The sequence below is a fragment of the Gossypium hirsutum genome, chromosome A10 (assembly GCF_007990345.1).
Source record: "Gossypium hirsutum isolate 1008001.06 chromosome A10, Gossypium_hirsutum_v2.1, whole genome shotgun sequence".
Lineage (NCBI taxonomy): Eukaryota > Viridiplantae > Streptophyta > Magnoliopsida > Malvales > Malvaceae > Gossypium > Gossypium hirsutum.
This window is the reverse complement of record NC_053433.1, coordinates 4,815,762-4,842,960: the sequence shown is the minus strand read 5'-3', so window position 1 is coordinate 4,842,960 and position 27,199 is coordinate 4,815,762. Positions and strand designations below refer to the sequence as shown.

Genomic DNA, 27,199 nt, shown 5'->3' with positions numbered 1-27,199 from the left:
TTTTTAGGTTTCAAAATTTAGGTCCAATTGTTAATACTGTTTTTTTTACATTTTATTTGTATGACATTTTGGTAGTAATGTAACTAAAAAATTGATGTTGTAATGAAACTAATTTTAACAAAATAAATTTTAATAGTGTTAATAGTTGGACTTAAATTTTGAAATCTAAAAAGTTAAGGGATTAAATTCAAAATTTACGAAAAATACAAGGTATGTCGTATTTTAACTTTAATTTATTTTGTATTTTTCATATTCCTTTTCATCAATTCTAGTTACAAAATTAATTTCGAAACATTATTTTTATTGGTTTTCATGATATTTATTTATTTTTTAAAATTTAATGCATCCATATTACATATTTTTCTTAATCTATTCTTAATATTGTTATTTCTTTATGATAATTAATTTATAAAATTTAAATATTAAAGTTTTCTTTCTAAAAATATACATTTAAATAATATAAATTATAATTACTAATATTTTAAATTAATAAATACATCTTTTTATTCTATTTGACTCTTCGTAAAGTCTAAAAACTTCCTAGCATAATGTGAAACAGATTGATGGGAGCGGTAAGCAAAGTCTAAGATCAGCGGTCAAAATAGAAATTAAATGTTTTGACAATTTTGGAGATTGAGTCTCCTTTCGCTTTCTAATTTTGGTAAATATCCAAAAGGAGTTTAGTTAAAACTAAATATCGAATAATATATATTTTTTTAATATCTGTTGGAGTGGAGGTGGACTATTAATTTATTCCAACTTGCTGATACTTTTGGTTCAGCAATCATGTCTTCTTCCTCTCTCTCTCTTTTCTTTTTTGTTGAGCAGCAATAATGTTTTCAAGTTGACCTGGGCATTAACAGAAAATTGACAATTTGAAGTATGGTGAAATCTCCAAGCAAATAAAGCTCAGATTAATTAATGCCCAGTAATAATTCTTATCGAAGACGAAGTCGAGAGAGCCATTGGCTCATTGCGTGGAGTAGATGTGAGTGGTGACTGATAATAAGAAACACTTGTACGCCCAAATCCCGTATTTATTTTGTGAAGAAAGAAAAAAAAAAAAAGAGAGATGGCTTTAAGGTTGATGATGAAGCCACCACTGTCTTCTTCCAAAGGCTTGCTCTTCTTCTACTTGGTTGTTTTGTTTTCATGCAGCCAATCCATTAATGCCCAGACTAACCAGACTAACGCCACAACCGATCCTTCTGAAGGTTCTCTCTCTCCCTCTCTCTGTATATATGTATAACAACGAACAAATAATTGATTTTAGGGGGAAAGCTATGGTACTTATAATCGGTTTTGATAAACACAGTACATGTTCAACAAAATGTAAATATATTTATCAGTATTGTTTATTAATATTAAATGCTTCCTCTGTTCTGAGTAATTATTGTTTGGATAAATGGTAATCCTTTGTTAACGAAAACAGTGAGGGCATTGATCTCAATCTTCCAACAATGGGATCTACAAGCGCCGGATACATGGAACATCAGTGGAGAGCCATGTAGTGGAACTGCTCTCACCACAAGTTTTTCTGAGTTTGAGGATCCTTCTAATAACCCCGCTATCAGATGTGATTGTTCTTTCAACGCTAGCACTGTTTGCCATATTACCAGTCTGTATGCGTCTTGCTCTCACACGCTTCTGCAATATTTTTAAGCCATTACTATATATCATTATAGTATAACAGTTTATATAAGGCTAATTTGATCCAAAAGCTACTCCATTCACATTAACTGGTAATGGATCTTCTGGAAAAATTTAAGCATATAGTTTTCCAGATTATACACAGCAAAAAACCTTTCATTATTAATGGCCTTTGTGAGAAGTCTAATAATGATTAATATATCATTTCTACTAACATTTTACATGTTTTAAACTCTTTTATCAGGAGGGTATTTGGACTAGATAAACGAGGAGTGATACCAGAGGAGATTTTGGAGTTGCCTTACCTGGATTTCTTGTAAGAATGTTCCTTTTTATTCCTCTTTATTTTCTCCTTGCTTTTGTTCTTCATAAGCCAACATTGATTTTGAATATTTTCCAAATGAATACAGATTTTGAAATGTTTACAGAATGTTTTTTAGTTAAGGAAACCGGTTGGCTTTACAGTAACTGATTATAATCATTTCTGTTGTTGGTGATGCAGGAAAATTGATAAAAATTTCTTCTCCGGTCCTTTGCCAGCATTCATTGGAAATCTGTCTAAATTAGGGTTACTGTGAGTACTCGAAGGGAATCTGATAAAAGCATTTCATATTTGGTTGATATTATTTCTTTGTTGGTTTTCAGGCCTTAAGAACGACCTTCCAAATAACAGTAGTTAGGAAAAAAAATTTTGGACGAAACAGTAGTTAGAATTAACATCATAGGAATGCAGAAAATGTATAGGCTGCTGTTTTATGGTTCAACACTTCCAAGTCTAATTGTTTTTTCATAAACCTCCCAATACCATACATGTAATTGCTACCAATACTTGGACTCAATACAAGAATGGATTCTGATATGTGATTGACACTTAAATTTTTTTTAAAGTTTTCTTTTTCATATATTTGAAGGATCATATCTCCATACTGTGTCCAAAAAATTAAGAGTTGAAGCAACATATGTAATAGGTTAACAATGAGGTTACCTTGACTATCTTTCAAAATAATGACTAGTGGAATTCGATGGCTGATCTGAAATGAAGTTGAAACAGTAGTGTGTGAAGTCCACTCTGTTTTATATATGACAGACAATGGCTCTTCTATCATACTAGAATAAGAAATCATTCTGTTCCCTAATTTCTATGTACAATTTTCAGTTTGTTTCATCCTAATTTCTTATATTCAAGAATACTCCTTTCTTTGGATTGTTTATTTATTTATTTTACTTTGTATAGGTCAATTGCCCAAAACAATTTCTCTGGGCCCATTCCAAAGGAGATCGGAAATCTCAAGAAGCTATATCTGCTGTAAGAATTGAAGGAACTCTCAACGAATTCTTTATGTCACCATTGTAAAGGATAAAATATTTCTTTTTTAAGCAAGCATTTACTTGTAAAAATGGTTTTTTTTTTTCAAAAAGTTTCTCAAAAAAATTATGTGGATCAATGTTACGCAGCTCTTTGGGTAATAATGATCTCTCTGGAACATTGCCTCCTGAACTTGGTAATTTAGTCGAACTTGGAGAACTGTAAGTTATAACTTTCGTTAGTTCTTTGTAGAGGGACGTACATGATTGTGTTTATAGGTTACGCTTAAAATTATAACAACAATGGGTTTATGAATTTGGCAGATACATTAACAGTTGTGGATTGAGTGGTGAGATTCCGTCATCATTTGCTAACCTTAAAGAAATGCGAATTGTGTAAGAAAGACCCTTCTTTATGCTTATTTCCTTTTCTGTCTCTTGTTCTTACAAATAGCCTTACGTACCTTAAGTCTTTACCTTACCATAATAACAGTAAGCTCTATTGAATCTCAGGTGGGCATCTGACAATGCATTCACAGGCAAAATACCCGACTTCGTTGGTAACTGGACAAAGCTTACACAATTGTAATTCATCAAAACATATTGGTTATATTCTTCATAAAAGTTCAATCAGACATCAAGAATGATAGCTTTGCCTAGATTTTTCATCAGTTTGACTACTCTGTCAAATATTTATACAGGAGATTTGAAGGGAACTCTTTTGAAGGTCCAATTCCATCTAGTTTTTCAAATTTAACATCTTTGAATTCTTTGTAAGTAGAGATATCTTTCTTTCAAGATAGTATACTCCTGACCACCGTAGTACTCTCTCCCATTGTCTACATATTCATGCGTGATACATGTAGGCATGCATGCATGCATGTATGTGTATATATACGTACTTATTTTTTATGCTCGTAAATCATGTAGGCGAATTGGTGATATATACAATGGGAGTTCTTCTTCTCTTGACTTCGTAAGAAATCTAAAGAACTTGACTGACTTGTGAGTTAACCATACTCTTTATTTCTTGTAATCATCGGTTTTCCATTTTGAGAAAAAAAAAGATGAAGTGTTTTTATCTAAATTTATGTAATTAACATATTTATTTTTCCTTTCTTTTCATTCCCTATAGGGTTCTAAGAAATGTCTTGCTCACTGGTAATTTGCCATCTTATATCATGGAATTACAATCTTTACAAAAGCTGTAAGTTTCATCTAAAAGTTAACTGCTTCAATAATCTATGGTATATGCTTGCCTCATGTTTCAAACTTCTTTCTGTTCCAGGGATTTGAGTTTCAACAACTTAACAGGCCAAATTCCAAGCACTTTGTTCAATATGAATTCTCTCATATACTTGTAAGCAATCAAACAAAAAAAAAAAGAAAAGAAAAGAAAACCATCCCTTTAGTAGTTGAAAATCTCAGCTTAAGACTTATAGTTTTCACTTCATATTATTCATCTCTTTCATGCTATTGATATGGCCAGGTTTCTTGGAAATAACAGTCTATCAGGTTCCGTTCCCAGCCAAAAGAGTGAAACTCTTCAGACCATGTAAGTCATTTTATCTCATCAACTTATTTCATAAAATGTTAGTTTTAAATGTCCACCATCTCCTATTAACCATAGCCCCCCTCCCCCCTTCCATTTTTAATGTAAAATTGCCTTTTATCCCTCTAAATACATATCCAATAATATGTTAAATTATGTTTGGCTCCCCAAAAGTATTTTCAATCAATTAAATAGTTTAATTTACATTAATCATGGTATTAATATTTATGTCTACCAGCTTTTTTTTTTTTTTTGGTGAAAGTCTACCAACTTATTTAATTTACATTTAATAGTCATTCTAACTCATCAACTTATTCCATAAAATGTTAGTTTTAGCCACCATCTCATATTAACCATAGTCAGCCAAGGGGAGGATATAAGGGGGCTGGCACCCCCCCCCCTAAAAATTTTTTTTTTTTGTAAAATTGCCTTTTATCCCTGTAAATACTTATAAAAAAATATGATAAATTATGTTTGGCTCCCCAAAAGTTTTTTAATTTGATTTGTTTTTGAACTTTCAATCAATTAAAGTTTAACTAGCATTAATCATGGTATTAATATTTATGATTATATATTCATAACAAAAAAAAAAAGAAAATTTGATTATATATTCATAACAAAAAAAAAAAGAAAATTTTAAGTCAGCATCTTCCATATAGTGAATCTCCAAGTTGAAAAAGCAGGTTACATTCTCCTGATTCTGGCAATATATTCGTACTCCATACTCACTTTCTGCTCATATTTAATGCAGAGATTTATCATACAATTTTCTATCAGGAAACTTGCCTTCTTGGGTAAACTCACGCTTACAATTGTATGTATCTTAAACCAGGATGCTTCCTTTACTTACCTTTGCTTTCTAATTTTAACACTACTTTGTAGCTTATGGCCCTTCTGGTGCTCAAATGGAGCTTACTATCTTGTTGTTGATATCTCACTGTAAAAAAGTAATCAATTGCAAAACAATACTACTAAGAGCTTGTTTCATGGAATTTTATGCAGAAACTTTGTGGCCAACAACTTCACACTTAACAGCTCAAACATAAGGTGAGTTATGTCCCGCAGCTCCCGACTTTCCTTTCTCCTAAACTTTCTTGAAAGAATTCTTTTACCTTTATGAAAAGAAATGCTTGCTATTATCTCTACTATGCAATGCATTCTTATGGAAGTTCCTAATAAAAAAATTGTTTTGAAATTCCTCAGGGTTTTACCAGGATTAGAATGCCTACAAAGAAGCTTCCCATGCTTTAGAAATGCTCCTCGATGTATTAGCTAAAACTTTGGAACCGATATCTGTTGTTGAGCTCTTAATTATATAATTGATCAAGACCAATTGTTAATGCTTTGCTAACATATTTCAATGTCGGCAATGGCAGATGCAAACTTCTCACTCAATTGTGGTGGACCAGCAATAATACCTGATGGGATACAGTTTGAGGCTGAGAATAGAACACTCGGCCCAGCAAAATTTAATGTAACCAGTACGCAGAAATGGGCAGTTAGCAATGCTGGCTTGTTTGCAGACAGACAAAATCAACAGTTTGTGGAAAACAACGGAGGACAAGTGAGAAGTACAAACACTCCAGAGCTGTATGAGACTTCGAGGCTATCCCCTGGATCACTCAGATACTACGGCCTAGGCCTTGAGAATGGACTCTATACTGTAAGATTGTTCTTTGCAGAGACAGGTTTCCCAGAGCGAACCTCGGGGTCCTGGAGGAGTCTAGCAAGGCGTGTTTTTGATGTTTATATTCAGGTAATATTTCTTTTGAAGTACTAATTCATATCATTGTAAGCTATATATAAATCATTTCACTGCCCCTATTTGCAGTGTTTCTATGATTACAAGTACGTTCACATAATTTTACATTAGAAATACTTATTAGTTTGATTTCTCATTAATGCTTCATCAGGGAGCCCGGAGACTAAGGGATTTTGATATATCAAAGGAGGCTGGTGGTGTTCAGAGAGCAATAAGTAGGAATTTCACTACTAACGTAACTGAGAACCATCTAGAAATTCACCTGTTCTGGGCTGGTAAGGGGACTTCCGGCACACCAGAAGATGGTTATTACGGTCCATCCATTTCAGCTATTAGTGTTGTTCCAAGTAAGACACCTTAATACTTTTGAATCCTCATGTAATAAATGCTCCATGTGCTTATCTTCTGTTTTATGTTTCTAATACAGCTATTTTGTTCTCCAGATTTCATACCAACTGTCAGTGGGATACCCCCAAGCAATCCTAAAGAGAAGAACTACACGGCATTGATTGCTGGTGTTACAGTTCCTGTTGTAGCATTGGCTTTGATACTTATATTTGCAATTATTTATGTGAAGAGAAAGAAAGAAGATGATGATGAGGAGGGTAAGAGCATTAGTTTATTGTAAAATATATATTATTGGTTATCCATTGTATATCAGAAAAAGGTGCTTCTTTACATCTCTGTTCAATATCAATGGAATCGTTTATATGAAAAGACCCGATTAACAGAAAAGAGAAAAAAATCTTCTGCTTTTAAAATTGGTATGCCCCGCAAAGTTCATTAGTCTTTCAAAGTAATATCTAATCATGGTAATCGGTAATATTAGAGAAGCTTTTTTTTTTGGCTTCAACTTACAGGTTACTGATTGCCTTGTCTCTGCAGTGCTTCTTGGTATCAGCCCTAGACCAAACACATTTACTTATTCAGAGTTAAAAGCTGCCACTGAAGACTTCAGTCCTTCAAATAAGTTAGGAGAAGGGGGGTTCGGACCTGTGTACAAGGTAAACAATGTCAAACATTTTTAGCATGCTAACTTGCTTGTCATACAATGATGAAATTATCCAGAGGATGATTTATTACATAGCATTACTAAATCATAGTACACTTTAGGGTACACTTTCTGATGGGAGAGTTGTAGCTGTGAAACAACTTTCAGTAGCATCAAACCAGGGGAAAGATCAATTTGTTGCTGAGATAGCTACTATATCAGCAGTACAACATCGTAATCTTGTCAAACTATTAGGCTGCTGCATTGGAGGAAATAGGCGCCTCCTTGTTTACGAGTATCTTGTGAACAAAAGCCTTGATCAGGCTCTCTGGGGTATGGAAACAATTTATTGTAATAATTTATGCTTTCCATTCTTTTTTTATTAATGAACAACTATATCAGATTTGTTGTACCACATATGCAGGAAAAGAGGACTTGCATCTTGATTGGCCAACACGCTTTAATATTTGCCTATCAACCGCAAGAGGGCTAGCTTATCTTCACGAGGAGTCCATGCCAAGGATTGTTCATAGGGATGTCAAGGCAAGCAATATTTTGCTTGATGCAGTGCTTTGCCCAAAGATATCTGATTTTGGATTGGCAAAGCTTTATGATGACAAGAAAACACACATCACCACTCGCGCTGCTGGAACAATGTAAGACCTTTCAACCTTTTTGTTCATGAATCCTGCCTTAGTAGCATGTAATTTCTGTTCCCAAATTGCTAGATTTAGTAATTTTATCAGTAAACATTGTTCACCAATGAAATGTAATTATCTTGAAGTGGCTACCTGGCACCGGAGTATGCGATGCGTGGGCATCTTACGGAGAAAGTAGATGTTTTTGGCTTTGGTGTTCTTGCTTTGGAGATTATAAGTGGTAGACCAAACTCATATAATTCTGTAGAAAATGACAGAATTTATCTTCTTGAATGGGTAATCCAAACGGATATCTCCCTTTTGCAGTACTATTTATTCAAGTACCTCTTAAATTCCGAAGGCTTTGCTCATTATTATAAATTTGTTCTTACAATGTCTCTAGGCGTGGACCCTGCATGAAAATAACCAACTTTTGAGCCTTCTTGATCCAAAATTAGTGGAGTTTGATGAAGATGAAGCTCTCCGAATGATAAGAGTAGCACTTCTATGCATTCAGGCATCACCATCAATGAGGCCACCCATGTCCCGTGTCGTTGGTATGCTTGCAGGAGATATTGAAGTGACCAATGTTACAACAAAACCAAGTTATATAACTGACTGGGATTTTAAGGATGTCACAGGCACCTTTATGGATGAATCGCAAACATCCATTCCATCTGACCATAGCGGCAGTGACATCAAGAGTAAGAACAAGATCATTTCAGATGCAGATGATCAACCAGTACCTTCTCCTGTAAATATTTCTGGGTTCAGGGAGAGCTTTGGAGAAGGAAGGTGAGAGTTGTTTGTTCCATGCCTGCTATAATAGCATATGATAATGCAGTTTCTTCAACTCTGCCTACTTTGTTGTTCTAGAAATTATCATTTCTGTATAGATTGAATTGTCTTGTAATATATGTATCGTAATATTATGAAATTCAGACAAACAAAGACTAGTTGTTGGAATACACTTCTTTTGTTCAATGAAAAATAGCAAATTATGCAGTCCAAAGATTAACCCCCGAAATAACAGTCGTGAGACATCGTTGCAACAGAATAATATTGTTCAGTGTGTAAATCTGGTATATGCTAGGTAGGCCAGCCGACCTGATTTCCTTTTTCAATAGTTCTAAAAAAATGACTTTTTCTATAATTGAACTTTAGATGCTGAAATGTGCTCTAAATGTCCATAGAAATTAAGTTTTTTGAGAAAGGTAACAAATGTTTTGTTCATTAAAATACTTGGTATTTTGACATGTGAAATTACATGCTAAAATTGGTATATAAAATATATGTATGTATTGGACTGAGATAATCAGGAAGAATATTTGGCAAGTGGAATGGTGGATAGATAAAAAATGGAAGTTTGGGTCTAAGCTAGCCACCCAAATCTGTTGGCTTGACTGATTTTTATATAAATAAAATTCGCCATATCCAACTTGCAGCAAAACGTTCATTTTAAAAAAATCACTTGAAAGCAATATACACCACTGAATATTTGGCCAAATGATTTAGAGACACTATGAATTTGGATAACTCTCCAAATCAGCTTAGATGTGGACCTTACAAGTTCCCGCTCCGTATTCCATCCCCATTCAATAAGGCACTGCCCACTTCCCTCCCTGCAGTACAGGGCAGTTCCATGGGATTGGTTCATATCAGATTGTAAGACCTATGAATTTGTCACAGTCCTGTGATAAGTTCGACTTTGGGACATTGGGTTCTTTCATGCCTGGTCTTATGCAACTCTCTCAGCCATCGCTGCCCTAACCAATACGGCAAAAAAAAATATTTATATTTGTCTATTTTTGACAAGGCAGCTCCTTCCTATAGCTAGTTGTGTTTTTTATATCAAATAAAACAATACAACGCTGGATTAACAACTAAAACTGGCGGCCAAGTCCGACTGCATATATAAATGTTGAGTCACACTAACTATATCGGTGAAAGGAATCAAAAGAAAAATGATATTGAGTGAGGAGCCGCCATCTTGTTTCAAATGCATGGTGGTGTTATTCATTTTCTTTATTGCTTGCACCAAATATTGCAATGCTCAGACTCCGACAGCTACCACCGATCCATCTGAAGGTATTTTCTCTGTCTGTAGCTTTGTGTCCATCTTTGCAAAATCCCAGGTAATCTGCCTTCACCATCTACAATATCTGAAAGATTCAAATATGAAAAATTTTAAATGTTAAGACTTAATTTAAATGTATGATGATTAAGTGCAAAGATATATTATAATTTCTTGTTCATTTAATTGTTTCAATTGATTTCCTCAAACAAAAAATGATTTTGTTTCAATTGATAGCTAAGTTTATGAGATGGAACTGTTGGCATATAATAATACAAGTCTCAACTGACAAATAAATATTTTTTCTTGCAATATTCATGGTAGATGGAGTCCAGTAAATTTAAGATTAGTTATTTGATACGTTAACAATGAAGCAAAGTCTTCTTCTTCTTCTTCTTCTTCTTTTGAAAACAAGTTAAAGATTCCTTGTAAGTGTTTTTATCATATAAAAAAGTTTAGGGTAAACTACACTACAAGTCACCCAACTATGGGCCTGTTTCTTTTTCAGTCACTTAACTATGAATTTTTTTAAATTGGTCACCCAACTTTTTGAGTTTTTTTGTCAATTTCTGTTTAGTGCTGTTAAAAAATTTGTATAATAAAAAAATTTAACCTTCAACGTTTACATATTATATCGATTTAATTATAATTTTAAAAAATTACCCTCAAAATTTACAAATGGTCTCAATTTGGTCCTAATTTTAAAAATTCAAAAAAATGTATAAAAGTACATAAATATTTTCATAAAATATAATAATAAATTTAAAAATATAAGAAAATAAAAACAAAATTATCGATATCAAATTGACTTGGGTCTAAGGTATAGTCTTCTACTCGTTATTTAGTCGAACCGATGAAATGACAAAATCCATAAAAATAATTCAAACAGGTCCTGGAAGGAATTATTGAGGGTCCCTATGAAAATTTAGATATCTATTGTTTTGATCGAGAAAGGGATCCATAATGGAATGATTTTGAATCGGTTCATTAGTAAAAAACCTTCTCCCACCTTTGAATTACCGAGACAAAAACTTTATGCGAGAATAGAAGCCCCAGTGGGAGAATTAAGAATTTTTCTGATAAGGGATCAAAGCGGTTTTCCTTAAAGATGGAAAATTCGCCCGCCAGATTTTATTAATTTGCAAATTCTTCCTCAATTAGTTAAAAAAATGAAATTGACTGATATTATGACGATACTAGGTAGCATAGATATCATTATGGGAAAAGTGGATCATTGAGTCAATAGGTATTGATCCACCAATCATCGAATCGTCACTTAAATGGAAACTTTCGAATAGTTCGCTGATTAAATTGTAACTTTTTTTAGTTAAATGACCAAAATAAAAACTTTCCTATAGTTTAGTGACTAAAAGTGTAGTTTACCCAAAAAATTATATTTAACTTCAATTAAAATTAGGTATTTAAAATTTATATTTAACTCAATTATATATTAGAACTCACTAAAATATTTTTATGTAAAATTAATTAGTTACCAGAATATTTCAATGAAAAAAGCTCGCATTTCACTGAAAACAACTTACAAGAAATAATTTTTTAAAAATAGATTGATTTTCTAGAAAAAAAAATTAAGGGTATGTTTCGTTTTAGAAAATGTTCTTTGTTTTTTTATTTTTTTTATTTTCATTTTTAGAAAAAAAATTGTTTATTTTTTGAAAATTGGAAAATATGTTTGGTGAATGGAAATAACAATTTATTTCAATAATGAAAATAGTGAAAACGAATTTGGTATGCATTTTTCAAAATAGAAATAAAAAAAAAAATTTAAAGTATAATTTATTTAAATTGTATTATAATAGTAAAATAAAATTTAATTAAATAAAAAATTTTAAAGATTAAAAAATAAAAAGTTGTTTCTAAAAGGATTCAAACCCAACCATTTTAATATATAAAATGAAGCTTTAAAAAAATCCCTTATTTTTAACTCTTTCCATTTAATCAAAACAATTTTATTAAATACAATGAAAATATGTTTTTTATTTTTTAGTTTTTACATATTTTTATTTTTATTTTTCAAAAATTATTTTTTAAAATTTTTAATTAAACATATTTTCTTCACTATTTTCTAAGAAAATTAAAACGAAAATAATCCTTGTTTTCTAAAACCAAACGCACCATTATACTTTCCTGTGTTTGAATAATTTTGTATAAATTATTTTTTCATTATTTGACAATTTTTTCTGAAATTATTTTCTAAAAGTTATTCTTAGTGAAACAATATTTGTTATAAAATATTATAAAATATTTCCTTTTGACAATTAAAATTTATTTTTTAATAAGATAATATTTTATAATAATTAATATCTTATATAAAATTAATAATAAACAATGCTTAATTGAAAATCTTACATATATGAGAGTGAATAGTGACATGTTAAAGTTAGAAGGGATAAATGAAACTAAGCATGATTTAAACAAATAATCATATTTATGTAATTAAAATATTCATATTTTATACTATAAAATATTTATAAATTATAATATTAATATATTATTAAAATATTAATATAAATATTTTTCAATCATAAATTAAGAATATTATTTGAAATTTAAAATTATTATTGTTAAAATTTATTACTAATATAAAATTGTAATACAATTATTATATTAATTATATTAATAATTTATTATATTATCAAATATAAATAATTAAAATATTCATGTTTAATAATATTGAATATTATAATATTAGATTTTAATATTTTAATATTTTAAAATTTAAAATAAACATTTATTGTTAATGTAATAATATTAGGTATGATTCAAGTTAATTTTTATATAAAAATAAGGGTAAAATTCCACTAACAGTTACTCAATTTTGATGCAGCTGACAAAACAGTCACTTGATTTCAATTCAGTCACTCAACTTTTAAAAAATTACAAATTAGTCACTAACGTTATCAAAAAGTGACAAATCAATCACCCATTAACATTTTCTGTTACAGGCCTAACGGGACAAGTGATGTGACCAGTTAACTTGCCACGTCGGGCGAGGCAAAGTTTCAATTCAATCACTCAACTTTCAAAAAATAACAAATCAGTTATTAACGTTATCAATAAATAATAAATCAGTCACTTAACATCGTTATTGAAAATTTACAAATCAGTCACTCATTAACATTTTCCGTTACAAGCCTAATGGGACATGTGACGTGGCTAATAAACTAGCTAATGTGGCCAGTTAACTTGCCACGTTAGATGAGGCAAAGTTGAGTGACTGTTTTTTTCATCCTTCCTTTTCTGTTTTTAATAAATGACCAATATTTTTACTTTTTGCATAAATGACCCAATATGTTTATACTTATTTCCAATTCCAACAATCTGGTTGTCGCCGTCTCTGCCACAACTATCTTTGGCGTCACCATCGTTGACCTCCAAACCACCATTCTATCTTTCTTTTTTTTTTCTTTTTCAACCCTCCAATAGAAAAACCACCACGATTGGGATCCAACTGTCTTTTTCTGTTGCCCAAAGTCATTAGCTTTGAAAAAATCGGACCAAAATGGGATTGGAGACAATTCAAGAACCAAATTGGTAAGGAGAAAATCCTCCAAAGCAACATTCAAGCAATTCAAGAACCAAAACGACTCGGATTTGTCGAGATCTTTATGGGATACGATGATATAAACAAAAGGACCGTCAATTAAGCTAAACAACACAAACTCCATTGCTAACATTATTAAGTTGCATAAAACAAAATCAGAAGCAAAACAAGGGGAACATCTAGACAAACCAAACAATCAATTGAACTTATGATTTTCGAGAACAAAGGAAGCGGTTCATCTAAAGGGACAACTAAATGCCGACAAGTGATATTCTAGGTTAGGTCAGTGATTATGTTGGTGCTGTAACTGAAACTAACAGATTCAGTGCAGACTTGTTAAGCAAGTCTCGTGACTTGCTGAGCAAACAAGAGAATTCGAGCAAGAGGAAGGAAGAAAAGCTAGGAAAAATGAGAGAAAAGTTGATGAACAAACTGAACTTCATTCATCGGTTGAACAATGGCATAATGCCAATACATAAACCAAGCAATTTGCTTGTCAAAATCTGCATAATGATACCTAATCATCACCTACTACCATTAATACATTGTAACTTGAAAAACTAAGCTTGCACACTTAAACAAAGCTAATTTAACAGCTCAATTGTCATCAAAATTACATCAATCATAAACCTAACATAGTTCTAAATGAACTAAAGTACATTACATTAACTTAAGATTACAAGATGAACAAAATAGGAATAGTTCAGCTCGTTTCAGCAGCTCCTGCATGACTTGGTCTTCATGGCCTGCATGCTGTCGAGTTTGCTGCATGCTGAACCAACTTCATCACTCCTCCTTGGTTTGCATGGAGCAAACACCTAGCTTCTTTCTTAGATATTCAAACCTTGTGACACTAAGAGCTTTGGTTAAAATGTCTGCAAGTTGATCCTCTGAATTACAGTGGATCAGCTTTACTTCTTGAGCTTGCTCCATTTCTCGAACAACATGCAACTTGATGCTGAAATGTTTTGTTCTTCCATGGAACACTGGATTTTTAGCAATTGCTACTGCAGATTGGTTGTCACAGAAGATCTCAGTAGCTTCCTCTTGATGCACATTCAAGTCAGCCAATATTTTCCTTAGCCATATGGCTTGGTTGACAGCACTTGCTGTTGCCACATATTCTGCTTCAGCAGTAGATTGAGCTACTAGACTTTGCTTCTTTGAGCTCCAGCAAAACATGGCTGAACCAAGGTTAAAAACATACCCTGAGGTGCTTTTCATGTCATCTATCGAGCCAGCCCAGTCACTATCAGTGTAGCCAACCAGCTTCAGATTTCCTTCTTTGCTGTACTTCAAACCATAGTTTAAAGTGCCTTTGACATATCTCAGCACTCTCTTTGCAGCTTGGAAATGCTTCTCATTGCAGCAATGCAAGAATCTTGAGAGCAATCCTACAGCATACATGATGTCTGGTCTAGTGGCAGTCAAGTATAGCAAGCAACCAACTAGACTCTTGTAGGTTGTTTCACAAACTTTCTTAAAATCACCTTGGCTCGATAGTTTTTCTCCAACAGCAACAGGTGTTTTAGTTGCCTTGCTGTTTTGCATGGAGAACCTGGTCAGAATCTTTGTGGCAAAGCTTCTCTGGCTTAAAAATATCTCATTCTGTACTTGAGACACCTCCATTCCAAGAAAATATGACATCTCCCCAAGATCAGACATTTCAAACACTTCCTGCATCTTGGTCTTGAAGTCAGCCAGCACTACTCGATCTCCTCCTGTCACTAGAAGATCATCAACATACAGGGACACAATGAGTTGTATTTGTGTCCCTTGTTTCATGACATACAGTGTTGGCTCACTCTTGCTTCGATCGAATCCCAGATCAGTCAAGTAGCCATCGATTCTGCTATACCAAGCCCTTGGAGCCTGTTTTAATCCATATAGGGCCTTCTTCAGTTTGTAGACCATATGCTCTCTGCCAGCTATTTCAAACCCTTGTGGTTGTTCAACATAGATGTCTTCATCTAAGAAACCATTCAGAAAGGCTGATTTCACATCAAGTTGATGGATTTTCCATTCGAGCTGTGCTGCTAAGGCAATCAGCAGTCTAATGGTGTCGAGCCTGGCCACTGGTGCAAAGGTCTCCAGGTAGTCCAAGCCATACCTCTGACTGAACCCCTTGACAACTAGCCTTGCTTTCAGTTTGTTCAAGGTACCATCAGCATTCTGCTTGGCTTTGTACACCCATTTCACCCCAATCACCTTCCTTTTGACTGGCCTTTCAACCAATTCCCAGGTCTGGTTCTTCTCAATCATGCTGATCTCCTCAGCCATTGCCTGCTTCCACCCTTGCTGAGCCTCAGCCTCTTCAAAGTTGCTTGGTTCAGCTATGGCTACATGAGCCCTTTCATAAATCTCAGCCAATGACCTTGTTCCTCTGACTGGTTCATCATCAATATCCATTTCAGGGACATTTTGGTCTGGCTCAGCTTGGTCTGCTGCAAGTTCTTCAGAAACTTCTTCAGGTTCATGTCTTTCCCAGTTCCAACATGACCTCTCATCAAATACCACATCCTTGCTTACTGACACTTTTTTTGTTGAAGGATCTAAAATCCTATAGCCCTTCTTAACAGTACTATAGCCCACCAAAACACCAGGTCGAGCCCTTTCAGACAATTTGTCCCTTTTAACAGCAGGTAGATGTGCATAACAGATGCATCCAAAGACCTTCAGATGAGCCAGTGATGGCTTGAAGCTAAACCAGGCCTCGAATGGGGTCTTTTGATCCAGAGCCTTGGTTGGAAGTCTATTTTGAATGTATGTTGTAGTGTTAACTGCTTCTGCCCATAGTGCTTTAGGCAGATTCTTCTGAATCATCAAGCACCTGGCCATATCCATCAAACTCCTATTCTTCCTTTCACTTACCCCATTCTGCTGAGGTGTATATGTGTTGGTAAGTTGATGTTTGATGCCTGCCTTATCACAGAAGGCTTGAAACTGAGCTGAGGTGTACTTAGTCCCATTATCAGACCTTATGGTCTTCACCTTGCAGCCTGTTTCAATCTCAGCAGCAGTTTTGAACTTCCAAAACACAGTGGCCACCTCTGATTTCTTTTTTAAGAAGTAAATCCAGCAATATCTCGAGAAATCATCAATGAACAGTATGAAATACCTGTTTCCACTTAATGACTCAGTCTTTATAGGGCCACACACATCAGTATGCACCAGTTGGAGTTTTTCAGAGGCTCTCCAGGCTTGATTCGAGGGAAATGGGAGTCTGGCCTGCTTTCCTAGCTGACATACTTCACATACATCATCATGGTCCACTGAGTTGATGAAGTTTTCAGCCAGGTCTTCTTTGATCATTCGGGCCATCGATCTGAAGTTGGCATGTCCCAGTCTTTGATGCCACAGCTTGGATTCATCTGAAGTGGCTGTGTAGGCAATGTCTGACTTTTTTGTCCAGTCAACCACAAAGCTCTTATCAACCATAAGGACTGCCATCAGTTTGGATCCACTTGGATCACTAATTTGGCACTGGTGGTCTTTAAACACAACTAAATAACCTTTTTCCAGCAACTGAGCTATGCTGAGCAGGTTTCTGTCAATTTCAGGCACCAACAGCACATTTGAAATCACTTTGGTACCTGTAAGAGTGCATATCAGCACATCACCTTTGCCTTCAGCTTGAATAAAATGACCATTTCCTATCTTGACCTTAGTTCTGCAGCTTCTGTCTAAAGACTTGAAGATTGCAGCATCAGGTGTCATGTGGTTGGTACATCCATTGTCTAGGAGCCAACCAGATGATGACCTTTCCTGAGCAGCTGATCATGACACAGCAAAGACTTGCTCCTCTTGATCACTGTCCTCCTTAGCTACTCGAGCCTCAGCTTTCATCTGTTGAAACTGATTCTGCCTCGATTTGGTCTTACTCTTGCAGACTCTCTCAACATGACCCTTCTTCTTACAATACTGACACACAGCATCTGGATTGAACCAGTATTTTTCTTCTGAATGACCAGCCTTTCTGCAGTGCTTGCAAGTCTGACCTTCTCTCCTTGCAGCATCATTCTTTGGCTTGTCTCTCCAGGCCTTCTTGCCTTTGTAGGCAGTATTTGTTCTTGCCTGAAAGGCACCTTCTTGGTGCTCCTCCAGTCTGCTTGCTCTCCTCTGCTCTTGAGCATATAGAGCATTGATCAACTCTGTCAGGGAGATGGTGGACAGGTCCCTTGAGTCCTCGAGAGATGAGATTTTTGCCTCATACCTCTCAGGCAGAGTTGCTATAACCTTCTCCACTATCCTAGCTTCATTAAACTGCTCTCCAAGGAGCCTGATGCTGTTAATCACAGCCATAATCCTGTCAGAATATTGCTTGACAGTTTCTTCTTCCTTCATCTTCAAATTCTCGAAATCTCTCCTCAAGTTTAACAACTGTTGCTGCCTTGTCCTCTCTGTCCCTTGAAACTCTTCCTGCAACCTGTCCCAGGCCTGTTTTGGTGATTCACAGGCCATAATCCTTGTGAAAATCACATCAGACACTGAGTTTTGGATGCAAGACATAGCCTTGTGCCTCTTGGTCCTTTCATCAGCATGCTGCCTGATCTGAGCCACTGTTGGATTAGCTCTAAGTGGCTCTGGTTCAACATCAGAGTTGACCACCTCCCACAGATCGAAAGCCTGCAGGTAGGTCTTCATTTTGACCACCCATATGTGATAGCCTTCTCCATTGAAGACTTGAGGTGCAGCTGGTGAAAAGCTTGATGAAGCCATGGATTTGTGTAACAGATCCCTTAAGAAATAGGCTCTAGATACCAATTGTTGGTACTGTAACTGAAACTAACAGATTCAGTGCAGACTTGTTAAGCAAGTCTCGTGACTTGCTGAGCAAACAAGAGAATTCGAGCAAGAGGAAGGAAGAAAAGCTAGGAAAAATGAGAGAAAAGTTGATGAACAAACTGAACTTCATTCATCGGTTGAACAATGGCATAATGCCAATACATAAACCAAGCAATTTGCTTGTCAAAATCTGCATAATGATACCTAATCATCACCTACTACCACTAATACATTGTAACTTGAAAAACTAAGCTTGCACACTTAAACAAAGCTGATTTAACAGCTCAATTGTCATCAAAATTACATCAATCATAAACCTAACATAGTTCTAAATGAACTAAAGTACATTACATTAACTTAAGATTACAAGATGAACAAAATAGGAATAGTTCAGCTCGTTTCAGCAGCTCCTGCATGACTTGGTCTTCATGGCCTGCATGCTGTCGAGTTTGCTGCATGCTGAACCAACTTCATCAGATTAGCAATATCCCAAAGTAGAAATCGGACTAGGTATTGTAGCAAAGGAGGATGAGAGATGGATCAGAATAAGAGCACCGGAGATGGTCGACAATGAAAGTTGTGGTTGAGGTGAGATAAGCCCAGTCCTTGGAAAGGGATTTGAATCGGGTCACGAACCTAAGGGGTAATCTAGAAAGGATATCGAAAAGGGTATTTTGGTTTAATGACAATGAGGAAACCATGGTTTTCAACTTTCTTCCTAAACAAGAAGAATTCATTAAAGGGTTTTGTTTGTTCTTTTTTTTGGGTATCTAGTTTTTGAAAGTTAGTAGGACTGATTTATTATTTTTTTTAAAAGTTGAATGATTGAATTAAAAGTTGAGTGACTGTTGATGTAATTTACCTTATATATATTTTGGATTCAAAATAACGTGGTGGCCGGTTAAATTTCAAGTCACTTTTTGTTACATACATAATAAAAATGGTTAGTAAGACTAATTTATTATTTTTTAAAAGTTAAATGATTAAATTAAAATTAGAATGACTATTTTATCAGCTTGAGTGCTGTTGATGTAATCTAGCCTAAAAATAAAAACATTGATGAAGGAGTTCTCGAAAAAAAAAAGAACTTACAAGAGGGTAATTCAATTTGTAGGAAAAGGGGCTTACTTTTTATTTACCAAACTGTTTTCATGAAGCAGACACAAAGTATTATAATCTCTCTTGTTACTGCTACCCAAAGGTTCCTTTAAGAGTATATTTAGCACTGGCTTTTCAGTTGCCTGTTGTTTGGATGTTTTCTTTTGACCATCTTCACTTCATGAAGTGCAATTTTCAGTCTTTGAATGTCTTCAATCAGGGTCTGATACTCTGACAGTGCCCCCGGTCAAATTTTTTTACTCTATTACTACAATTCCACAACGACTAATGCACCCTTCAGTTCTCCCTTCCCCATCACATAGCTCGCCACTAAATGGCTGTATCAACCCAAGTTTCACCTTGTTGAAATGAGCCATCTTCCTCCAAACACTCTCGGGGCTTCTCTTCTTTTTTGGTTCATCTTTCTATTTTTGCTCAAACCATTACAGCAATCCTCTATAAGAGCTTTTGCTACCATTATGCCACTTACATATATAGTAATCTTTTTATTTTTGTTGATGTGAAGTGAGGGCATTGAATGCAATATTCCAACAATGGGAAACTCAAGCGCCAGAAGGTTGGAACATCAGTGGAGAGCCATGCAGCGGAGTTGCTCTCAGTCAAAGCGATTCAGTGTTTGAAGACTCTGCTAATAATCCATCTATCAGATGTGACTGTTCCTTCGAAAATTCCACCCTCTGCCACATTACTAGACTGTATCTCTATTTCTCTATGCTCTCCTTCATCTCTTCCATATATTATACTCATCTTCTTATTTAATTTCCATTTATGTTTTGATGATCTCAGGAGGGTATTTTCTCTGGAGAAACGAGGAAGGATACCTGAAGAGCTTTTAGCTTTTAGATATCTCAACTTCTTGTATGAACATTCTCTCTCTCTCTCTCTCTCTTCTTTCTCTTTATGCATGCCATTCAGTTGTTTAAATAACCCAAGATTTAATACTTTAACTAAATTTAAGGCCTTCCAATGAATAAAATTTTTTGTTCTTTTATAGTTGAATACGGGACATATACGTGTGCGTATGTTTGCTTGAAGATTTTTGTTGTTCTAATTATAGTAAGGAAGATTCATTAATAGGTTTTGGTGATGCAGGAAGATTGATCAAAACTTCTTCACAGGTCCCTTGCCAGCATTTATTGGAAATATGTCTAGACTAGGATTACTGTGAGTGCTCCAATATTATCACTTATATATAATTTTTAAGGTCTTTCTAGTAATATGACCAATGGAATTCATACTATTTAATATAATTAATTACTGTCAAAATTAAGCCAATAATATACTTATTGTGTTAGTAACAATTTTCATCTGTTTCCTAGGAATTCAAGCATTTTATTTTAATGAACGATATATTATTCATACTCATCTCCTTTTTTAACTTTCTGATCAAAATGGTGATTATGAACTCATTTGAATTGCAAAATGCTATTGATTTAACCTATTATTGTTGTTGGTGATTTCTTGTATTGATCCAAGACGTACTGATTCTTTGGATGACACTTTATAAAAATGACAGGTCAGTTGCCCAGAATTCATTATCTGGACCCATCCCAAAGGAGATTGGAAATCTCAAGGAGCTCTATCTGCTGTAAGACTTGAACAAATTCTCCACGCATAAAACATACATGAATGATCTTCATCATACAGCACATATATAATATGTATACTTATAAGTTTGTTTTTCTCTTTATAATACAAATAGTACCTATTATTGTTCTGAGTTCTTCACCCAAAACATAAAATATAAATTTTGTGGTTGTACATCATGCAGGTCTCTTGGTATTAATAATTTCTCAGGAACAATCCCACCAGAGTTGGGTAATCTAGTTGAGCTTCAACAACTGTAAGTTGTAACTTGATCTCTACTTCTTTTTTAGGCATGTAATTAATATTGTATTAATATGTTTATCATCTGAATAATTAAGATAACTTTGGCTTATGATTGTTGTTGACAGTTACATTAACAGTTGTGGATTGACCGGTAAAATCCCCTCAACATTTGCAAACCTTCAAAATTTGCAAATTGTGTAAGAAATTTCTACGACTATGAATATCTTATTCTTCTATATATATGCTTGTTGGTTTTTGTTCTTCAGTTCCGGAAAGTTGCCTTGGCCTAGCTTAGCTTAATTATAATGGCTTGTTGAATTTCAGGGGGGCATCTGACAACGCTTTCACAGGCAAAATACCTGAATTTATTGGAAGTAACTGGACAAGGCTTGCATCATTGTATGTTTTCCAAACATGAGAAATAACCGTGAATGTAGATTTTTCTTGTGCTACTTCCCCGACTAATCTGTCAATCTATAGGAGACTTGAAGGGAACTCTTTTGAAGGGCCTATACCATCTAACATTGGGAACTTAACCTCTCTTACCATTTTGTGAGTAAATTTAATATTTTGTATTCCATGTTATTCCCCCACCCTCCCAATAGTCCCTCCCAAGCCTCTCTTCTCCTCATGCTCACACATCAATGCATGTAATATCTTCTGATATATATGTATTTGTTTGGTCCTTGTGTATAATCATGTATATAGGCGAATTACCGGTATATACAACGGGAGCTCTTCGCTTGATTTCGTTAGAAATTTAAAGAACATATCAGACTTGTGAGTTAAGCATACCATTTAACATCTTGATCTTATCTCTATCTTTATTTTTTCTTTTTTTCTTTTTTTTTCCCATTTAGTTTCATGGTTTTACCTAAATTTACGGAATAACAAACTTTACTTTTTTTTCTTTTTTTCCTGTATTGTAGAGTTCTAAGAAACGTTTTACTCACTGGTAGCATTCCCTCTGACATCTCAGATTTCCAATCTTTACAAAAGCTGTAAGTTCTATTCACAAATTTATTGTTAATACTGTATACTAAATGAAAAGTCCATTTCTTTACTATTAATGTCTTTTCTTTCTCATCCAGGGATTTGAGTTTTAACAACTTAACTGGACAAATTCCAAGTAAACTGTTCAATATGAATTCTCTTACATACTTGTAAATTCCAAGAAACTCTCTCTTTCGTTGCTTGAAAATCTCACTTTATGTCTAGTTGATCGCTAATATCTGCTTCAACCACATTGTTTCCACATAACGTAATTATTTATGTTGTTTCTTCTTTTCATGATGTTGAAATGGTCAGGTTTCTTGGAAATAATAGTCTGTCAGGTACCCTTCCTAGCCAAAAGAGCGAAATTCTTAAGAGTATGTAAGTCATCATATCACTGTGATGTATGTCATTGAATTAGTTAACAAGTTTTCTTATGATTTATGTTTTGAGTTTAAGATTTTTCCCTGATGCATCATTTTTAAATCCCAATCAATGTTTATCCCTTTCTGCACATGAGGAGTTTTTGATGTTGTAGGCACGCACCATTTATAATATCTGTAGTTGTAAATCTATCATTGTTAACTAATCTACTCTGATGCAGAGATGTGTCTTACAATCAGCTATCGGGAAATTTGCCCCCATGGATAGATTCAAGCTTACAACTGTACATCTCTTAATCCATGACACTTCCTATCTTTGGTTTCCAATTCAGTACATTGCTTTGAGCATGAGGCTTGCTAGTGCTCAAATGGAGCTTTTATCCCCCTTATAATCACCATGAGTTTAGATGTACATATGGACATTAAAAACAATGAATGTGCCGATAAGTCCAATATTTGAGGGTCTATACATAATACACATGGGGGATGTGAAAATTAATTCATTAAATATTTTCTGATATGGACTAGGAGTAAGATTTTTTTCTGGAATTCTATGTAGGAATGTAGTGGCCAACAACTTCTCACTCAATAGCTCAGACATAAGGTGAGATATTGTCCAACCATCCTCTGTTTTCCCTTTTCCTTTCCATCTTTTCCCCATGAGTAAGCAGTTGCGATCATTTCATCCATGGAATGCATTATTTTCAAGTGTCAAATCCAGATGGACTATAAATATTTTTCAAATTACAGACTTTTACCCGGATTGCAGTGCCTTCAAAGAGGCTTCCCATGCAATAGAAATTCTCCACGATGTAAGCTTAGCTAAAACTTTGGCATCAGTCTATGTTGTTGAGGTTTGAATTATATATAAATTCCAACGGGAATTTTGACCATTTATTAGTTATTTGCTAAACATGTTTCAATGGTTGCATGGCAGATGCAAACTTTGCAATCAAGTGTGGTGGTCCGCAGATGACGGCTGATGGCATAGTGTTTGAGGCTGAGAATAATTCCTTGGGCGCAGCAACATTTAATGTAACAAATACGCAAAAATGGGCAGTTAGCAATGTAGGATTGTATGAAGACAGGGAGAACCCACTGTATGTGCAAAACACAAATGCACAAGTGAAAGGCACCAACACTCCTGCGCTTTATCTTACTTCAAGGATATCCCCTGTATCCCTCAGATACTATGGCTTAGGCCTTGAGAATGGGCCTTATACAATAAACTTGTTCTTTGCGGAAACAGCTTATCCAGATAGAAGCACTCAGTCGTGGAAAAGTTTAGGAAGACGTGTTTTTGATATTTATATTCAGGTAATGCTTGCTTTATATGAAAAATGAAATCATTCTCAAGAGTAGATTATAAATTTTGTTACTTCTACAGCTCCATTTCGAGTGTTTCTATGAATACAGTTATGTTTATATCTCATCACCACTTTCATAGGGGGGTCTTCAAGTTAAAGATTTCGATATATCAAAGGAGGCAGGTGGGGCTGAGAAAGCAATTACTAGGAGATTCATTTCTAATGTGACAGATAATCATCTTGAAATTCACTTGCTTTGGACTGGTAAGGGGACCTGCTGTGTACCAGAACTAGGTTATTATGGTCCATCCATTTCAGCTATTAGTGTGGTCCCAAGTAAGAATATTAACACACATCAGCCAGTCTTTCTTACAAGATCCTTCAAATGTGCTTTTGTTTTCTGATTCTGATACCTCTACTTTGTTGGCTTAGATTTCAAACCAACTGTTAGTGGGTTACCACCAGGCAATTCTAAGAGGAAAACAGCACTGATTGTTGGTATTGCAGTTCCTGTTGGAGCTGTTTCTTTGATGCTGATATATGTAGTTATTCACTTTAAGAAAAGAAAAGAATACGATGATGAGGAAGGTAAGAGCATCACTACTTTACATACAAAGTGCATCATTGTCATAGTGGTTATATTTCTACAAAAGATGTCTGTTGGTTGAGAACAATGAGGCATGTCACTAATTCAATCCTTTATGTCAATAGTTCAGCCAGATAGTAGGCTGTGGATAATGATTTGTTGATGGTAATTCTCTATGCTCTTGATAGTGGTAGTGAATGACTTAACTTCTGAATAGTAATTAACTATATATATAGAGAGAGAGAGAGAGCCCTAAATTTAATGAGCAATCCTAGAGCATATCTAGTCTTAAACTAGGTTACCTTAAACTTGGTGAGTGTTGGATAAGGATATGTACCGATACAAGTATACATTTTTTTCCAAGCTTTTTCATATATTTGGAGGATCATACCCCATGTTCATATCTAAATATGTGTCAAATATGGTTGTCGCATATGGATTCTTTAGACATGATTTTGTACCTTCACAAACATTGCATATCGAGTACCGAGCATCTAGAACTCTAGTACAATTAACAAAGTCAGCATTATAATTAATATTGAAATATTAGATAAAGTTTTTTTTTTTTCTCGTTTTATCACTACAACTTACAGCCTACTACTTGCCTTACTTGACTCTGCAGTGCTTCTTGCAATTGGTCCTAGACCAAACACATTTAGCTATGCTGAGTTGAAAGCTGCAACAGAAGACTTCAGTCCTTCAAACAAGTTAGGAGAAGGGGGTTATGGAGCTGTCTACAAGGTATGCTATGTTTTACATTTTTAGGATGCAATAATCATATTGATTGAAGCACTTTTGAGAGGATGGTATATATTTCAACATTGCTAAGTTAGATTACCTTGTAGGGTACATTATCAGATGGGAGGGTGGTAGCTGTGAAGCAACTTTCAGTAGCATCTCACCAAGGAAAGAGTCAATTTGTTGCTGAAGTAGCCACCATATCAGCAGTGCAACATCGCAATCTTGTCAAACTACATGGATGCTGCATTGAAGGGAAAAGGCATCTTCTTGTTTACGAGTATCTTGAAAATAAAAGCCTTGATAAGGCACTCTTTGGTATGATCACACTGTAATATATGATTAACAAGTGCAAGATGCTTTTCCCTATTCAGTCTTTTTGCAGGAAATATATGATGATGAGCATTTGAATTTACTCCATTTTTTATTACTCATAAGCATTTGAATTTACTCCATTTTTTATTACTCATAACTGAACCAGTTGATTAAGTTTTTTGACACTATATATGCAGGACGCAGTGACTTGCATATCGATTGGCCGACCCGCTACAATATCTGTTTAGCAACTGCAAGAGGGTTAGCTTATCTTCATGAGGAATCTAGGCCAAGGATTGTACATAGAGATGTTAAGGCAAGTAATATTCTCCTTGATGCAGAATTGTGCCCCAAAATATCTGATTTTGGATTGGCAAAGCTATATGATGACAAGAAAACGCACATCAGCACTCGGGTTGCCGGAACCATGTAAGTCTCTTTAGACTTCTGTTCAGGAGTTCTTAATGCCTTTTTTTTTTTTTTTTGCATTCATATATTCATGAACAAATGTAAACCAAGTAACTAGATAAAGTAGTTTCATTGATAAACACTCACAAAATGGGATTTAATTTATGTTGAAGAGGCTACCTGGCACCGGAGTATGCAATGCGTGGCCATCTCACTGAGAAAGTTGATATTTTTGGATTTGGTATTGTTGCTTTGGAGATTCTTAGTGGTAGACCAAACTCTGATAATAGCTTGGAGGATGATAAAATCTATCTTCTTGAATGGGTATGTATTGGACAATCTTTTTTCATTTCTCGTACTCGGTTGTTTTTCATTGCCTTCAAAAGGACATGTAACTCATGATGAATGAAATGCATTTTCTACAACGTTTCCAGGCATGGGCTCTACATGAAAATAACCAAAGCCTGGATCTAGTTGATCCAAATTTAGTTGAGTTTGACGAAAATGAAGCTCTCCGAATAGTCGGGGTTGCCCTTTTGTGCACTCAGGGATCACCGTCGATGCGGCCACCCATGTCCCGTGTTGTGGCTATGCTTGCTGGGGATATTGAAGTGAGTGGTGTTATAACAAGACCAAGCTATCTTACTGACTGGGATTTTAGGGATTTAACAAGCAGTTTTGTGACTGAAAGTATACAAGCATCGACTGCATCCGAGGATAATGACAACCATAACCAGAACAGGATTAGCTCAGGCCCAGGGGCGGCACCAATTCTATCTCCAGTAAATGTCAGTGACATTCCTGAAGAAAGATGAGAGGATTATGTATTTGCATGCGTCTTATTAAGACAGAAATTTGCTACTTTTTGAAGTTAAAAATAAATCATAGACTTCTACATACATATGGATTATAGAGTGAAAGATGTAAATGGCAAAGTCATTTGGATGCGTTTGCAAGTATAAATGAAATTTGTCAATGGCGCATGCCCTTGTTAGGTACTACATTGTCAAGCAAGAGCTTTTACCACGACTTTCACCATGTCAACATTTCTGGAAGAAGAAACCAACCACCATTGTTAATTGTTTGAATAATATTGTTTATGAATTGGAATTTGCTTTGAAGTTCAGTGAAATCAAATCAAATTCAATATAGTAAATAATATTCAAATTAAAATTGAACATAACATTACTTCAATTTTTCT

The 27,199-nt window shown here is 34.7% G+C and overlaps 2 protein-coding genes across 4 annotated transcripts; both read left to right on the top strand.

The window, feature by feature from the left end:
• Positions 1-738: 738 nt before the first annotated feature.
• Positions 739-8,903, top strand: LOC107943517 (probable LRR receptor-like serine/threonine-protein kinase At1g56130). Of its 2 annotated transcripts, XM_016877262.2 has the most exons (24): positions 739-1,214; positions 1,433-1,622; positions 1,895-1,966; positions 2,153-2,224; positions 2,885-2,956; positions 3,106-3,177; positions 3,280-3,351; positions 3,469-3,540; positions 3,657-3,728; positions 3,886-3,960; positions 4,091-4,162; positions 4,244-4,315; positions 4,445-4,510; positions 5,259-5,321; positions 5,510-5,554; positions 5,711-5,772; positions 5,884-6,263; positions 6,421-6,616; positions 6,713-6,874; positions 7,155-7,273; positions 7,383-7,593; positions 7,685-7,916; positions 8,045-8,195; positions 8,302-8,903. In XM_016877262.2, the coding sequence occupies exons 1-24, from the start codon at positions 1,073-1,075 to the stop codon at positions 8,695-8,697; spliced, it is 3,138 nt and encodes a 1,045-aa protein (XP_016732751.1). In that variant the 5' UTR covers positions 739-1,072; the 3' UTR covers positions 8,698-8,903. The 2 variants fall into 2 exon arrangements, with proteins under 2 accessions (XP_016732751.1, XP_016732752.1); XM_016877263.2 differs by lacking the exon at positions 3,106-3,177 and having other exon boundaries at positions 745-1,214.
• Positions 8,904-9,584: 681 nt separating this feature from the next.
• Positions 9,585-26,996, top strand: LOC107943515 (probable LRR receptor-like serine/threonine-protein kinase At1g56140). Of its 2 annotated transcripts, XM_016877260.2 has the most exons (24): positions 9,585-9,986; positions 19,944-20,133; positions 20,225-20,296; positions 20,531-20,602; positions 20,955-21,026; positions 21,210-21,281; positions 21,394-21,465; positions 21,593-21,667; positions 21,749-21,820; positions 21,977-22,048; positions 22,198-22,269; positions 22,360-22,431; positions 22,577-22,642; positions 22,866-22,928; positions 23,204-23,248; positions 23,395-23,456; positions 23,582-23,961; positions 24,092-24,287; positions 24,384-24,539; positions 25,160-25,278; positions 25,383-25,593; positions 25,788-26,019; positions 26,172-26,322; positions 26,433-26,996. In XM_016877260.2, exons 1-24 carry the CDS (start codon positions 9,863-9,865, stop codon positions 26,811-26,813), a joined length of 3,099 nt encoding a protein of 1,032 aa, XP_016732749.1. In that variant the 5' UTR covers positions 9,585-9,862; the 3' UTR covers positions 26,814-26,996. The 2 variants fall into 2 exon arrangements, with proteins under 2 accessions (XP_016732749.1, XP_040935584.1); XM_041079650.1 differs by lacking the exon at positions 20,531-20,602.
• The last annotated feature ends 203 nt before the right edge of the window (positions 26,997-27,199 follow it).